Source organism: Atractosteus spatula, chromosome 13 (genome assembly GCF_055471065.1).
Source record: "Atractosteus spatula isolate fAtrSpa1 chromosome 13, fAtrSpa1.hap1, whole genome shotgun sequence".
Lineage (NCBI taxonomy): Eukaryota > Metazoa > Chordata > Actinopteri > Semionotiformes > Lepisosteidae > Atractosteus > Atractosteus spatula.
In genome coordinates, this window is record NC_142718.1 from 27,456,737 (window position 1) to 27,475,054 (window position 18,318).

The window sequence follows — 18,318 nt, forward strand, 5'->3', positions numbered from 1 at the left end:
GTCAAGCAGCTCATAGCAAATACAATGGAAACTCTATTGCCACTTGACACAACGCATGACTCATCTCGAGGCAGAGATGCAGTTACTATCTGCTCCACTTGCTACCTGATGAAACTAAACAATACCTGTGTAGCTATGTGCTACCTGTTTCACCCTAAGCTCTAGGATTCTATGATTCTACATTCCAAAGCTGCACTGTGTACACCTTACCACTCACATTCTCTGCCTAGTTTCATGACAGCGTCTTAGAAAATACTAAAACAAATCAGCTCACCAAATAATATTTAAATAAAGAAAATATTGTACCTTTTGTGTTCTGGATATTCAGCTACAAAAGTTACACCAACATCACTTCTGTTCCATTCCTGTATGACCTCAGTTTTTTTTTTGTCTGACTGCTGAAAAACAAGGTAGTCTGTGTACTCTATTCTCAAACTGGTTGCTAGGAAGCTAGACCTATTCCATAACAAAGCAACATGTTGCATAGATGTTTTTATAAATAACACAATGAAATAATCAAGACCATTTGCAGTTATCAATGCGAGAGTCGATATTCAATATAAACTTTTTTTTGAAGAGGAACAGACTGGGATATCACTACAATAAACAACGCTTTCTGAAAGTCTCTCACATATTGAATCCCACTGCACTACAGGACGTGCTGCTTTTTCAAGCAAATACACATTGTCATTAACTTTTAATTTATTAATGGAACATATGTCCTACTTATCGCGTTGTTGTGTGTACCAGAATTATTTCTGTTAACCTCATCAAAAACATGAATAAACAGAGACAGAAGACAAACTTAAGCAAGTTACACAGCTAAAACTTCAGCCTTACCAAAAGGCAAGGAATGCAACAGAATGACTCACTACACATAAAAACGACATGACTTACATTAATTTTTTAACGAAAGATTTTGGGTGGACCATACAATTTTAGATAGCAAATTCTGGAAAAGGACATTAAGTGAAGAGGGTATAGTGTCCTAGCCCCTAAAAAGGTAGCAGAACTATGAAAAAAAAACGATTTTATGGTAAGTAAAACTCACTGACAGCAGTTTTTCAGTTAAGTATTACATATCCAGCTTGGAAAACAGTTTATTTGAGGTAAAAGGGTGAGATAATCTGTTTGAGTGAGAAAGCAAATAAATCTGTGTAATGAGACCAATTTTTGTCAGTGCTGTGGTTAGTACTCACATAAACTTAACATTGTGCATTAGCTGTAAGTCTCAGCTCTGAGCAAATACTGGCCCTCTTGACAGAGTGGGAGGAGGGTTGGATGAACTGCCTTCCTCGGGGATAGATTCTGCAGCTGACAATAATTTGTAGTACTCATCCTCTCCATCCAGGACTTTGATTTGGCTGCGACAAAGGAAAAAAAAAGTTACTAGCAAGTTACAACACAAAACCTGTAAAAGGTAGAGCACCAAAGCAGTCTGACATTTTCTGTTAATTAGACAGCGTGTAAATGTTAATTGTTGAATTCAAAGAAAGGGTTGTGTACACAGATAAAGCAGCAAACTGCACATTCTTCGGCTTTTATTGGCCCATGCTGTCAGAACCAGGCTTTTCTTAACATGTGAGGGTCAAGGATTTAACAATGGGACTTTATAGGCATATAATGCTATTGCAGTTCTCAATGAATAATTGTAAGCAGTAGCTAAACAAGCTCTTTTATTTCTGTGCTCAATTTCCCATGTTTTTTCTAATGAAAAATAAAGCCTGTTTTTCCATTTCTTAAGTTCATAGAATTCTCTAATTCCACAAAGGGCCTGCTCTGTTTATAGTTGCTGAAACTAGGAAAGCAGCTATTTACCCAAGTTTTCTCGGCTTCCTCTTGCTCCCTTGATAATCCAGAGTTCTCTGAGGAAAGGGCCAAGAGCACACAGTCAAAAGATGAGCAGCAAGTCATTAATTTTTAATTCAAAGTGATTTTGTGTTGAATGCAAGCAGATGCTGATAATATCAGAAGTCACAGCATAATTTTTTTTGATCAAAGGGCTCAAGTGAGCCTGATGAAGCATGCATCTTGCTCAGCTTTGATAAACCACATCAATTATTCACCGTGAAGGCAGACATCCTGACATGAAAGCAAGAGATAAAGAGCATAAGCACATGTTCAAGACAAGAGGCAAAAAATCGTGGGGGTGGGGCTGGAGGGGCTGGCACAGGTATATTTAATTGTATTATCATCTGGAAACAAAGTCAGACAAAGAGCTTTATCACTACTTTGAACTCACATTTAACTGGTTATAGTATAGGCTGTCCTCGGGGCTGTTAAGCAGTTTGGGCTGCTGGCACCGGCGCCGAGGGGTTCTCTGTTGCTTCTGCTCGCCCTGCCTGTCTGGACCTGAACAAGAACCTGACAGTGAGACACTGCCAGCCAGAACCGGCCTCGCAGCCCCTACACCAGCACCAGGCTGAGCCCCAGAAATGGGCCTCCGCACAAAATCCTCCTCATGCATCAGAAACAGCTTGCGCAGATTCTTTCAGCCACATTTTCATTCATCTACACAGCTAGAAACGTAAATTCAGATGGAGACTGAAAGGGATTAAATCCTTACTTTATTAACAATGATTTCTATTGTGTGCTTCCCTTTTTTAAAAAAAAAATTAAAAAATGATTTCACTAAGGAGCGCAACAAAGTTTGTGACGAAATTTCAGGCATCAGTATGGATAATAAATGTTTAAAAGATAAATAAATAAATAAAATATTAAATTTGTTCTTTGAGCAGAATACTGTAGATCTATTAATCTGGAAGATGTAAAACACCAATCTGACAAAAATGCCACCTGCTACATCTGAGAAGTGCTATAATTTTTAATACCCCTAAATGTGTTTTAAAATAGACACATTAACTAGAAGGTAATTACACAATATTTGCAACACAATCTCATTTCATAATTCCACTAAACGGAATACAATTTTTCAAATTGGTTTAATTTAATTTATAATGAAACAAATCAAATATTATCATTCAGTCAACAGATGAGCACACAATCCCCTAATACAGAGAATCATACAGTGTATACAAGGAAATAGAGATCTTATTTTTTGTAGTGATTATATCCTCTGTCTGTATTAACAAAAGATTGTGTACACTCAGTATTCTGAGCCGTGCACTCTTTTCATCTCAGGCCAGCATTTCAGCACTTTGCGTTTCCTCAAAAGTGCTTAAAAATAAAACTGTACTGCTGCTACTACTTACAGCAGTCCCATCTCTCTCATTTCTTTCAGAAGACACCGAGGACATACTACAATTACAGTTTTATCCTTTAGAAAAAAATCTCATGGCTGAGTCGTCAAGGTGGAAGTTATTAATACTGTGCTGCCACAGACAAGAAAAGTACTGTCTATCGCTACTAATTTCACTTAACCCCAACTGTATATCTGTTCCGGATGGGCCTGTAGAGAAATGTGAGCATTTGGAGGATGTTTTTCCTGGAGAGCAGTTCATTTTCTGTGATGGAAATAGACACTCCAGACAGGATTATATGGGTAAGATCTGAGAGTCCTCCTGGCTATCAAACACACAGAGGCAGGGCATTCCATTTGAGTCAAACAGCAGGCCAGCTTGTAACAAAATGGAACCAAGATGTACATTTCCTGGACCATCATTATTGTACAAATGAACTGTGTTCTCATCCCTTGATGTCAGTGTGCCCCAATGACCAAATGGAAATTGACAGCATCAAAGACATAATTCACGCACAGGACTCCAAGTTCAATTAAAATCACTCTGGATTACAGTAAAAGGCTCCCAAACTCTGATTTGTATGTGCAATTTCTTTTTCCGTGGAACAGTGAAATATGAACCTAATACAGTAATAAAGTATTTGTTATGGCACTGCAATTTGTTCAATCTGTTTTTTCACCAGTAATTCAGTTCACCATTCTTAAGATATCAATATCACCCAGCATAAAGCCAAGTAATGAGTAATCATTAACAGCCATTCCACTGTGGTACTTTATTCGTTTCAATTAACTTTCCCATTGCTACAAAATATCTATGTGGCATTGTGAATATCTACAGTGGATGTTGGTGTGTGCCTGTGTGTCTTTCTAATAAAATATTATATGCATGATTCTGATGTGCTAGTTTATTTATCTCTCGCAGCTCAAACAATTTGTAAAAAATACATGAATTTCCCAGATAACTAAATCTCAGCAGATATGAATATATATATACAGTACACACACTGTCTCATTATTAACAAATTCCTATTTCTTGCACTGTTCCCTTAGAATAAGTTTTTATTTTATTACAGTGATGGAATTAGTTTTAAACAAGTTAAATTGATCGTTTTGGAATTACAAAGAGCCTTCCTTCCCTTTTCTAGCGGTTTCATCCAGCACAGGGTTGCAGGGGAGCCGGAGCCTATCCCAGCAAGCAGCGGGCACAAGGCAGGACCCACCTTCGACGGGACGCCAGTCCATCACAGGCCGCACACGCACACACACACACACACTCACATCACGGCCAGTTTTCCCAGAAGCCAATTAACTTCCCAGTATGTCTTTGGACTGTGGGAGGAAACCCGAGCGAATGGAGGTCTCCACACAGATAGCACCCCAGGAATTGAACCACAGGGCAGCAATGCTATCCACTGTACCACTATGCCACCAGGAATTATGCAACACAATGTAAAAAAAAATAATAAGAAGCCTCTATTACTTAGTCTGAATAAAATACATATGCTTATTTATAACAATTGGCGTTTTAAATGTAAGCATTTTTTATGGGTTAATCTGGCCTTTTTTCCATGGATTAACATGCTACTTTTCATCAGTTTCCATACATAGAAACATTTCTAGACCAATACCTTTATATCAGAATCTGCAAAACTGGTAACAATAATCTTTTACCCTTTATTGTTAAATTGGGAAATGTCTTCTTGCTTTTCAACAAAAATCCTGCCAAAATGTTTTCTACTGCCATGTCTGTTCTCCAGTAAGCATCAAACCCTGGTATAGGAAATAGCTGATAATAATGTTGAAAAAGACAGGCCAGGTTGACCTTTAAATATGTGTCCTAAACTGTAAGCTGTTTTCTGTTTAAACTACCTGGAAAAAAGTAGCAAAAAATTTTTCACAATTTGTAAAACCGTGAATATATACAATAGGTGTGCTCATTGATGTCATTGCACACTTATTTGGGGGGGGCATTCTAACGGGACACTTTCAGAGATCAATGAGATTATTTCTGTTTAGGTTCAGGGACCCTGAATGCCACTCAGTTCCTGTGTCTAACCTGCACACACATCTAAAGGTTCAGGACCGTGTTGCATGCTTAAAATCATTTTATTCTTAAAAATCGTTATTACTATTTGCATCAATAAAAAAAAAATCAAAAGAGATTAAGAAACTGAGGAATAATTTGTATCATTCACCTAGTTTGGCAGTCCAGCCCTGAATACATACAAAGATCTGCACTAAACCAAGACTTTCTTAATACAAGGTTATGATTGTCATGTAAGTTTCTGTCTCATCTCACTCTGTGTTCAGCTGAATAGCTCCATTCTGTCATTATTTCCTGTTACTCAGGTCCTTAACCTTGACCAAAACTGCATTTACTTTTCCCAGCACTGAAGTACTTTGTACTTACCTAAAAACAGATCTCGATATATCTAAATCCTACAACATCAAAGGTGAGTTCTTTGGTGACTAGGTAGATTTTGCATATAGCAAAGCTTTGGAATGTCCATGTTGTTCTCTGAGCTGTAGTGCTTCTCCACTAAAAATGGCAGTTTATTTAATGCTATTAATTTATTTAATCACCTCAGCAGACAGTTTCACAAAATAGCAGGTTTCTATTTACAACCAGCTTTAGACACATATACATTTTAAGCTTTCCTACTATTACAGACTTTGAAGGCCTCATTTGCAATGTGTTTCTGAAAACTGTATGTCAAAAAGTCAAACTCAAGGAAGGAGGTACTTTAAACAATAATGAAACAACATCAAGGTTTCTAAACCTTAGCTACACTTGTTCACCCACTGCTGTGGTTTTCATTGCTAAGACACACTAAATAACTTCAAATTATTATAATGGGGAATGCAAGACAGCTATACATGAATATAAAATCAATAAAAAGGTTAAGAACTTTCAGGGAATTATAATACATTCTGGGAATATCATTAAATTCCGCACCTACACTTCTGAAAGACAAACTTCAGAAACTGACAAGAGATGTAGCACTACTTATGCCTTTTGGATTTGGTTTGCTAAGCAAATTATATATTCCCATGAAATCACATCAAAGCATTCAATCGTCTATAATTATTCCTGGTTGCTTTGAACAAGGATTCATACTGCAGCTGCAGTACACCAACATCATATTCACAGGTGAGATCTTCCTGTCGGAAATCAGTAATTATAGAAGTGTCTTGTGCATATGTTCAACACCTACACACTGCTCATTCTACATGTATTAAAATTATAGGAAGTATTAAAACAATATCCTTAAAAAATGGAAGGCAGGTCAATAAATCAAATAACGCCGTTTAGATAAAAGAACAAAAAAGTATGTGTTTTAAATAAATACAGTAATGTTACCTAGGGCCCAATAGCTAAAATAGCAAAAAACATAACATTCAAAAACTACCTGGCACTGACATGTCAGTTTATATGTTGATTGAAGTTTAATTTTAGTGGTTTGATCAGAATATGTTGATGATATGCAATATGGGCTGTGCTTAGTTCATGTAAGTATTAGTATATCACTAATAATAATAATAATAATAACAACATTAACTGCTTACACTTTCTGGACATTCCACTCAAAGCGCTTTACAGGTAATGGTGACTCTCCTCCACCACCGCCAATGTGCATCATCAACCTAGCCACTAACCCCACTAGCAGCTCAACAATAAAATAATAAATGTAAAGGATCACTTCAGTTTTTTTGCTAAATTCAGAGTAATGGCATTAAGTTCTAACATGTGTGAGCTCACTGTCAAGCATTCACATTATGATGCTGTACTGGCTCGTAGAATTCTGTAGGAGTTCTGAGGAAAACTGGATCCTTTGAATACTGTAGCTCTTCCCACAAGTGAAGTCCAGGAGGAAAATGATATTCCTATAGCTATTTAGCCAGTCTGACCTGTAATGATTAAAGCATGCAGGAAATCAGAGAACAGGTCAGTCTTTATATCTAAACTTCTGTTTAGGAAATTCCTGCCTTTTGATCCACACAACTCCCAGAGATGCGCTGTTCTCCAGAATCTGCTGAAATCAGAAAAGGGCTGAGACCATCAAACTTGTCTTTGCCATTGCCTGAAGAGTTCCCCTGTCTGGCAAAGGTGAAGGTTTTACACTTCTCGTCCAAAGCCATGCCTGCCTTAATTATTCATTAAGGGATGGGGGGTGGGGGGGGCAGGGAATTGTTTTTAATCACAAAAGAAACACAGGAGCATTTCAAGAAATCGCAAAAGCCAGAGGTAGTGTTTTATTAATGCAACATTGATTTTCCTCTGCAGGAAAATAAACTCAGAATACTTTGCCATTCCTCCCAGATACATATTGTAAATGTTTGCATTTCAAGATAAAAAGAGTCAAATTTCTTTTAAAGATAGGTGTTCTTTCATTTTCAAAGAAAGCTGATGATTTGCAGTACATCTCTAAATACCATTTTTAAATCCCTTGAAAATCAGAATGCTCTTCAGAAACAACATAAAAGAGCTGCTAAAAGGGATTTTAGCTGAAGAAATGAAAGACTTATTGATTTTTTTCCACGGACCACGTGCCTAGATCACCTGATTTCTCCCAGATCACAGTTAACCACTTGGGCTTTGTTTATTCAGATGGAGTAGGCCATTGCACCAAAAGGCATGGATTATAAGGAAAAATCATCAGTGTAATTCTTTGATGTCTAAATGAGGCATGTGCAGTCCAGAACTCAGCCTCTCTCACACAAACAGATGCACATAGCCAAGTACAAGCTCAGTGCCCTGGCTGCTTTTTGTTTATCACAATCAGGACAATTTGAATTTGCACAGAACAGAACAGCAAAAACTTCAAGAGAAGCTCCAGAGCATTCTGGGGCTCTGTGATTTATTACCTATGTCTTCATTTTGGACATTATTGTTAAATGGCAACCCATGTGCTTTAAATTATAAAGCACACTGCAAAAATCACAAGGTTCTTGAGATAATACCCGAAAGGGCAGTTCCTGCATCTGTTTTGCACTAAAGCAGACAGAGGATGTTGTTACTTAACAACCAATATTTTACACTGAAATCAATCATCTGGCTGACATTAGAGCTAAGTTAGACTTTTAAACAATCCTTCATGTTGAGAAAATGTTTAAATGCTCTACGTCCTCTGCCTGGCTCCTGTCAAGTTTCTTTTGTAAACTATCTGTGGGTCCGACCGGAGGAAGGGGAGGCAAGGGCATGCATTTTTAAAAATGGTTTTACAATGAAATAATGCGCTCTGTAATCAAAAGGTGTATCTAATCTGGGCTTTGATGGGTGGTAGTGAACACTGTGCCAGCATCTGTCTCACTTACCCACAAGATGGACGGAACTTTGAAACACAATACAGCAATTTATCCATCCTTCCATCCATTATCAGAAAGCCACTTATTCCTAGCAAGAGAGCCACAGCCTGGAGCCTCACTTGAAGGACAGGATGGGGCCACATGTCTTAGGCTGGATTGGATGCCAGCCCATTGTAGGGCACATACACTCTGCAGCAATGTACATTTCCTGGTTACTTGTCATCTAGTCATAAGCGCCAATCATCTGAATTCACTGCTTGCTCAGCTATTTTTTAAAAGGATTATTTTTTAAGAAAGGCCAAACAGAGTAACATTGGTCATAGCACTTCTGAAGGGCACTTTTAAAATCTTGGAGAAAAGTTGAGCATTATTAAGTTCACATTAACGTCTAAGTGTGTCTGATCCTAATAATGACTTGAACAGAGAAGACGGCAAAGGGGACCCAGTTTAATTCAAAATGCTGAGTTTAAAGTCTGCACACTGGACTTTTTCAGAATCGACAGTAACACACCCACACACCAATGAACAGACATGTTCACTAAAGAGTAGTGAATTTAAAACAGGTAACAGAAGACACTGTTCTACACAGAGGGTTGTGGGAGAATGGAGCAATTAAACTAACCATGTTGATGGAGCCAGAACCCTGGCTGCTTTCAAGAAGCAGCTAGATGAGACCCTTGGATCACTGAGTTATTAGCAACGATACAAGCTACATGTGTCGAGTGGCCTCCTCTCCTTTGTATTCTTTTTTATGTTCTCATTACACATAAGAAGGAGATGGGCTGTTTTTTCATTATTTAAATCTATGAGGGGAAAAAAAAATATCAGCAGCATGTTGATTGGATTTGGCTAAAAATAAGATAATTTTCATCAGGTAAATCTCATTTTCCCCCCAAAATAACCTACATTCCTTAAATTGCCCCTCTGGGGATGAATAAAGTATTTTGCATTGAACTGATTTGAAATCGCCGTACAAGCCCTCACATTGGCCAGATGTTTTGTGGATCAGACACTGCCGACCTTGCAGGCTTAGGGTAACTGACATGCAAACTTGGAAATGGCGTTAGTACCATCTGTTACAGGATACCTATCCTGAAATTGAGAGATACGTCAAGATGGAGAAACTCCTTTTAGTACATGTCATTAACAGGGCTGAATGGTAACTGATGTTCTCTGTAACGGAGTGTCGTCAGTGTCAAATCGTTGACGCATTTGTCTAGAAACAAAAACACTTGGTGCGATAAGGGAACTGCCCTGACTGTCCGCAACCCGTAAATATAGCCAGGTAGTGAGGATGTACTCGTGTAGCAATGAACAGTAAAGATAGGGCTGGCCATTCATTTTTCATCAAAGGAAATATAAATTACAGGATTCAAATGTTGCCTGCAGTCAGAAAAAAAAAGAAAGCTGGCAGCACATCTTTTCCAATGATTGCTTTCTAAATCAAAGTACACATGAAAGTAAAAGGGAAGACAATTCTAGTCAACAGAACAAATTCAAAGCTCTGGTTTGTTCAAAGTTGATTCTATGAGGAAATACTGTACTGCCGTGAAAGGTTGGGGTATATGGTTTAGGGTCATGTATAGAATAGGGCTAAGGTATTAAAGTTATGGCATGGGCTTATTGTTAGTAACGTTATGGCAAGTTTATAATTAGATTTAAAGATTAGGGTTAGAGTCAAGTTCATATGCTAAGCCTCTCTGAGGATTACAATCGTGAATATTCCTCAGGAAAAAAAAAGACCAAGAAGGTACTAATCTTGTCAACTCTACTACGCTGACACACTGGGTAGTGCACATGTGCAAACAGTTTCAGACATACATACTCTTTTACTAATTATTTTCCTAAACCAGATTAGTACAAGCTTAAATTCTGTTTTTTTTTTGTCAAGGAGAATTTATTTCGGGGAACCCAAACTGCAAGAATGTGTGTTCTTCTGCTGTTTTTTAGTTTCATATAACAGTATTCACAATAGTATATTTTATCTTAAAAGTGTTTTAATAATCAAAGGCTAAAGTCCATTACTGAGGTTCTACTTCTGCGATATAAATGCACTGTCAATACAATAACCTGTAATACATATTAATTCCATTACTTCTAAGCAATATAAACCTCTAAGAATATGTCAGCCTCTTTCAAAACAATGCCTGTTTAGGCTGGGACATATCTGATAGAATTTTACACGGTTAGTAAGCTGTATCATATACTTCGTACAAAGGAGGCACAGCATTAACAAACAACATGCAAATTGACTACGAACGTGCTTCAGAAACGGGTAACATCATTTAAATAATCATATACAGACATGATCACTTTGTAATTTCCATCATGTTTATGCTGTACAGGATCTGCCAAACAAAGAAAACAGATTCCAGAAAAATAAGCTAAATGAATGGAGATCAGAGAGCTCCAGATCACGGGATCAATCTGACACTCTACAGTGACCTCTTTTGCCTAAGAAGCAGACAGGATCATTCAAAGCACACTGTAGTGTGCAGTGTCTGCATTGTCTCCTGCAATACAGTGTAGGTGCAGTTTTTACAGGTCATTTCTGAATATATCCTCACTTTGCTAAACACCTATCCTCTTTAAAGGGTAAAAACATAACTATATATAATCCTCTGTCATGCTTTCAGAATCTGAAAGTCTGCTGCCATGACTGGTAGATATTATTATCTGATGCATGGTATATTTTCCTTTATAAAGTTTAGCCTTACATGTTTTCTCCTTCACAAGAGTATTTCAAGATATCAACAAATGATACGCAGTGGATTTTGTTTCAATACAAATGATAAGTGCCTTTTTTTTGTAGATCATGACTAGTGCAGCTGTGTGGAACAGGTGGTTAGGAGTTCTGGACGTTATTTTTTTCACATTTTTCTGTACATAGGCAGTTGCAGGTTTACATCTCTGGTACAAATCTTCTGTTGTACCCTTGAGCAAGGTACTTCACCAGAATTACTCCAATCCCGCTGTGTAAATGCATGCAAATGTAAGCTGCTTTGGATAAAAGTGACAGCCAAATAAATTAGATATTAATTATAATTACAGTAAACATTTCAGTGGTCATCTGGGAATGTCATGTATCATCTCTAGATTCAATTAAAGTGTGATAAAAGTACACTTTGTTAAATTGGCATAAGAGTACTAGGTTTTAGTGTTTAATTATAATGAATAATCAGGGTTCAATCTGCTTTAGGGCATTCATCTTTCACTAATGCTGAGAAAGAATTACAGTATGTGACAGGAATTCTGGCACGCATGTTCTAGAATATCAATACAAGGGTGATATTAGATGTCACTGGATGATAATATCTTGTTATATTAGGAATTAATAACTGTGTATAGAAATGCAGTGTGCAGGCTTTTTTATCAGTTTTGTCGGGTTCCTAATTATTTCTCCTCGTGTGGTGTATGGTTTATGTAAGTTGGTTAAGGTTTCTTTACTCCATAATTATGTTTTCGGGAGATTAACAAAGTTGAATTCTGAATTATTATCAGAGATGATAAGTAGTTCAGAAGTATATCCTGTTAACTGCTGTAGCTGACATTAAGAGGATTAAAGAAGACAGTAACAAACCAAATTCCACACTCCCACATCCTTAAGGTTAAGACTTCCTATCCATCCAAAATCAAATTCCTCTCCCCAGCTCTCGCCCTATAATTTCCTTGTTAAAGAAACACTGGCACACCTGAAACATTTCAACGAATTGGGATAAACATTTTCATGGGAAGAAATATTTCACCTCAAAGAGAAAGAAATAGCACTTGCCCTTTGTTTTTAATAAGAACTGAATTATGTTGTTTATTGAAGCTGCAGTTGCTGTATAGTCATCTTAAGGGTAAAGCATTTTTGAACTGATGGTGAAATGAATTGAAAGAGAGAGAAGGTCACGGGTTAAGTGGTGTCAGAATTATTTGTATCTACAGGTATCGCTGTAGGAAGCTTAATAAGAGAACTCCTGCGCAGAGCACAACAGTGGTGTCAGCTCTCAGGCCCTGGTCTTGCCCCTGCTGTGATTAAGGTGCGGTAGTGTTGTAATTTTCAGACATCCCACCTGGAGCCTGCTAGGAGCCGACAGCGCACACTAATCAGAAACATTTGCTTGTTTGAAACATGCTGAATAGAGCCCACATGCTCTTGGCACATGTTATATCCACACAGCACATTACAATGACACTTACATTATTAATGTTTTAATGTTTACAAAATGGATAAATCCCCTGTACTGTATATCTAACACAATATATACAGTGCCTTGCAAAATTATTCACTCCTGTGCAAAGTTTCTACACTTTCAAATAGAGCCTTATATTTAAAATTTCCACAATCTGCTCCAACGTGGTAAAGCTAAAAAATGCTGGTCTGGGCAAATAAAAAGAGACATTTAAAACATGGCAGTTGCATAGGTTTTTTCACCTCTTTGCAATGGCAACACTAAATACATCCAGGCGCAAAAAGTTTTGTCTGCAAGGTCACAAAATTAGTGTAATGGTCTTTGCCAGTGTGTAATTAATGAGGTTTTTATAATTTGACTTCAGAGTAAATGTATATGTCTCCATAAAGACCTTCTGATATTGAATTTCAAGCCACCATCAAATCGACCATGAAAAGATCTTTCAAAACCTGTGAGGGATGAGGTAAAGATGCACAGGAGAAGGTTATTTATCTCTTTAAGTAAGTCAATCATTAGGAACTGGAATGTGCAGCATAACTACCCAGACACACGTTAGATCAGACTGCCCTGCTCTAAAGGAGGGACGAGTGGCATGAAGGACGCTGGTTAGGGATGCCAGTGTGAAGCCAGTAGTGACTTAGAAAATCCTTCAAAGTTTTATGTCTGAAATAGGAGGAACGAGACAATATCCCTGTGCAAACATTAGCACTGTCTCTGCCAGGATGAGTGTTACTCAGTCTGGAATATATGAATATTCCTAATGACAGGAATATTCCAAGAATTCCAAGAATCCAAGAATCCAAATGGTACAGGATTATTATCTGTATCATTTGACTAATCAAAGATGCTATTTAACAATACTCATCAGTATCCTTTTTTACCTTTTTCCGAAGCATGTAAATCCAAAACACATTACAACAACTTTTCTACTGTAATACCCCTTCCGAATTTGCTTTGTATGCATACAAAATTGTTTAATGTTCCATTTCAATTGTGAACCCAAAGCCTATGTTTAGAAAGGCTTTTTGATACATGGTTGAAACAAATTGTATAATGGACCCTTTGCATTGCACAAAAAATGTGTTTAAATAATGAGGGTTTATATTTTTCATCTAACTTTCATTATCTCTTAAAGCTGCTCATAGAAAGTCATTTGCTTTGAGAGGAACCTCTACACATCTCGGCTACTTTTTGAAGAATATGGCAGCAGCAGTCTGAGCAAGACACGTGACCTGGGAATCCATATCCACAAAACTGTGGGCACGGCCCGTTTGCAGTTTGGATACTAGAAAAAGCGACCAGGAAAGACTGACAAATATGCCAGTCCTATGAGGCGTGTAAAAGTATGCAAGCCTACAAGGTGTCGCCTTAGCAATTACTGTCATCTTGAATAACATCAAAATAAACTTGATTTAACTAGCAGCTAAATTCAATGCAATAATACCAGTACTGCCCTCTGTTTTACTTAGTACCTGTTCATAGTCACATAGTGAGAACAGTACAGCAATAAAAATGTCATTAAAAATGTATTACAAAATCAGTATTGTTTCTCAAGAGAAGAGTCACTTTTTTTCATGTTTTGGCACTGTTGAACCTGAAGTGTTGCTGCATTGCTTCCTATATGCTATATATACAGACTTTCCTATAGAAACGCTATATTCACAAGACACAATTTCTAAAGCCCTAAAAACAAATTTACACAGTGAAGTTGCTACATTACAGAACAGTAATTTCAGACAGTTGAAACACATCTTTTGACTTACCCACCAATATTATGTTGTTTTATATCAATGCATACACTGATTTAAAAATGTAAAATACATTTTTCAAGGGACTATATTTTACATCTTACTTGCAGCTAGACTTGGTACCCTATATTTAGGCTAAAAGGGTCACAGAGCCTATATTCCCAGTGTTTGTTATTTCTGATTTTATTTTACCTCTTGAACTGTTCATAAACAGTTGTCATGAACACTTCCTCTTGCAGCAGTAATTCAGGTCTGCCATGCCTTTCCTTTATCTCAGCTGTTCTAACGACACGCACGTATATTATGACCATAATCTTCAAAAGGCTGTTAGCATAAGCAGCTCTGCTTTCATAAACCATTAAGTCAGTTTTGATATATCCCTAACACTATCCTGTTTACAACTGTCTGAAAAAAAACAAAAAGGTAGAGATACATTTCAGATCATATCCTCCTCTGTCAAGCAAAGGTTTATTAACTAACACTTCTTATTTTTTGCTAGTGATTTCAGCTGTATTAAAATTGCTTTTTTGTTGAAAGCAGGCACAAAACCATGCTTGTTTTTCAAATTACAATGCTTGCAGTCACTGTGATTATTCTATATATCTCAGAACATTACTAAGTACCTCACACTGAGAGTCACTTCACATTTAAATTGACTTCCAGAAAGTGGAATTACATTTGTACATTAAGTACATTTTAACAAGGGCAACTCCACAGGTAGCAGTTAACACTTAGAGGACAGTCTTCTAGGCTTATATAAAACACAGATTTTATCAGATACTCATCCACCACTCATTTCCAAACTGGAGAAGTTATAATGTGGCTTGGAGCGCTTGTTGTAGACTTCTCCCCAAATATTCCTTAATCCTAGCAATCTCTCGAGACAACAGCAGGACAGAAGCACAGTAAAGAGCTTTGATCTCAACATCTAGATTAACCTGGTTATGTGACTCTCCAACCCGTTCACTAGGCATCTTGGTCTTCTTTTTTGTCATAAAGAATACAGCACCCAGCAGCCATGTCACCTTGCAACTCACAACTGGCAGCCCACTGAAGCTAAGCAGGTGTGAGCCTGGTCAGTACCTGGATGAAGGAGACCTCCTGGGAACGCCAAGGCTGCTGCTAGAAGAGGTGTTAGTGGGGCCAGCAGGGGGCGCTCACCCCACGGTCTGTGTGGGTCCTAATGCCCCAGTATAATGACGGGGACACTATACTGTAAACAGGCGCCGTCCTTCGGATGAGATGCAAAACCGAGGTCCTGACTCTCTGTGGTCATTAAAAATCCCAGGGCGTTTCTCGAAAAGAGTAGGGGTATAATCTCGGTGTCCTGGCCTTTAGCAATCAAGGCCTCCTAATAATCCCCATCTATGAGTGGGCTTCATCACTCTGTTCTCCTCCCCACTGATAGCTGGTGTGTGGTGAGCGTACTGGTGCACCACGGCTGCCGTCGCATCATCTAGGTGGGGGCTAGGCATTGGTGGTGGTGGAGGGGAGTCCCCATTACCTGTAAAGCGCGTTTTGAGTGGAGTGTCCAGAAAAGTGCTATATAAGTGTAAGGAATTATTTTTCTGTATAAATTCCTGGCATGGTCAGGAGCTCCAGAGGTTTTGAGAACCGTGGAAAGGGTTACCACATGCCCAGGAGATGACTGAATTGATGTAGCATTCGCAGGGGCCTTCAAAAACACAGCAAGCTGAAAGCAGCCATCACATCGCAGATTTTGAATATAAGCACTTCAACAAGCCATCGGATGAGGACACGTGCCTAGTCAAACTAGCCACCGCCTGGAAGGAGGTGTGGTCTAGGATCTGTCCCAGCTCTCTCACCCCGGGACCCAGAGTGACATCAACGTGCCCCCATTCATTCAGTGCCCATTGTAATGATCAATTCACATGAATAAATAATGATAAATACATAAATAATGAGGGTTTATATTTTTCCTTTGGAAAAAGATATCTAAATTTTCATTATCTCTTAAAGCTGCTCATAGAAAGTCACTGGAACCACCCACCTGTGGAACAAAAATGTGGTCACACTTATTTTTTATATACTGCACACTTCAGTTCAGGTGTTTTCTTATTGGAAACCAGTCACCAGGGTTCTCTGCAATGGTTATATACATCCAGCTTTACAGCATTAAGCACTATCTAACCCAAACCTACTGCACGGCACTGACACTAATTCATACCAAACCTGTCAGCGCAGAAGTAGGAACACGCCTGGAAAACCTGTCTGTGTTACATTATTACGTCTAATCCAGATAATCCCATCCATGTTGTTAAATGCCATCCCATCTCTCACCCTGGGACTCTGAATGGCATTAACTTGCCCCTATTCATTCAGTGCCCATAGTAATGATCAATTCACAATGTGTGTTATGCAGCAGGCATTAATGAAATTCAATGCCTTGGGCAAAATACAAACTAAACATATGTTCAACAAATCAGGGCTTGTATACTTTGCATGTCACTGTTATTATGTCTGTCTATTAAAGTGATGATCAGATCTTCAGTAATAGGCATGCTTGTAGTCGACTATGCTTTGAAGTGCTGGTGCCATGCTAAACCTTGATAAGACATTAATGATAAGTTGACCCAGTGTATTAAAAGCCTATGAAAATGATCTCTTATGATTCCCCTGGTCGTTACTGAAAAGCACTTTAAAGATGAGGGATGATGGAAAAGAGTATTGTTTTAATATTACGCTTCCTTTATTAAGCCACGACATATCCTGTTTCTTATATAATTACCCACACCCGGCCTTTCTCAAGGGAGCTTACCTTGTGTACACTGAGACTCCCACACGCTGTTTGCCTCCTCATAAGGCTTCACAGTGTCTTCATTTTTGTCTTTGTCTTGGCCGTAGCATTTACTTAAGCTCTTTTGGCTGTCACGCAGCACCTTCAAAAAATACAATAAATGTTCCAATAAACCTCCACCCAGAAGTGGACTGTCAGTAACGAACCAGCGTGTACAATGGAGCCTTCATATTTTTCTGAAACCAGAATTATGTTTGTTATTCAATTTTATTATGTTTTTGTTACATACTTTCACTAGAACCCGCTAATATGCTTTGCAATTGTAATGGCACGCAAATTTATCAGCATAAGCGCTTTTTTATTTTCTCCTACCTACATGCAGATGGCTAGGCACTGACTTAATTGTCAGGGTGAAAATAACAGCAGACGCGCACTTCCTCTCATATTTAATTTTATCTTTGAATAAAAGAGCTATAGGAAAGTATTAATCTGCTTAACATTTCTAAGTACATCCTCCAAAGGATTTTGCTTTTTTAATCTTACATATGCTCAGCAGAGTTACTGGCAAAAACTGTACATTTTCTTCATTTCATCCTTTCAACATCAAATGGTGAGCAGCAAAAATTGGATCAGACTTCAAAGACTGTGATGTGCTCCAAGTCACAGAGTGACTCTTCTATTTCACATATTGAATTCGAGCAGGATATCAAAGTACTACCAAAGAACCTCAGGTCTTTACTAAAAAAGGGGCTCTAACATCTGTAGAAAGAGAAGCGCAAAGACAAATCACCTAAGGGAACTGCAAGCATTTATTCTCAGCCGTGAATTTCCAGCCTTTTGATTCTCTCATTCAGCGTACCACCCTGTCTCTCCACTGAACTAAAGTTTTTAGCAAGAAGAGTCTTTTGTCTCAAGGACTTCAAAACACTCTTCTAACAATTTCATGTTCTCAGCGCTTGGCCTAACTACTGATTGGAGCAGAATTCAGCACTACGGATTCAAGAACTCATGTTCACCATGAAAATAACAAAAAAATCTGCACTCACCCTTTTCTCCTGATGGTCAGCTAAGAAATCCGTTCTGCTGAAGCTGTCATGCCTAAAGGTGTAATAAAAAAGCCTTGATGTT

The 18,318-nt window shown here is 38.1% G+C and overlaps 1 protein-coding gene across 1 annotated transcript in view; it reads right to left on the bottom strand.

The window, feature by feature from the left end:
- Positions 1–18,318, bottom strand: part of myo3b (myosin IIIB) — a 122,859-nt gene that overhangs the window by 11,097 nt on the left and 93,444 nt on the right. Inside the window, exons 32-36 of the mRNA XM_088929993.1 lie at positions 18,237–18,288; positions 17,212–17,332; positions 2,243–2,352; positions 1,819–1,865; positions 1,200–1,364 (exon numbers count right to left, since the gene is read on the bottom strand). Coding sequence (XP_088786119.1) covers positions 1,232–1,364; positions 1,819–1,865; positions 2,243–2,352; positions 17,212–17,332; positions 18,237–18,288 — 463 coding nt within the window. The 3' untranslated portion in view covers positions 1,200–1,231. The remainder of the gene's footprint in view (positions 1–1,199; positions 1,365–1,818; positions 1,866–2,242; positions 2,353–17,211; positions 17,333–18,236; positions 18,289–18,318) is intronic.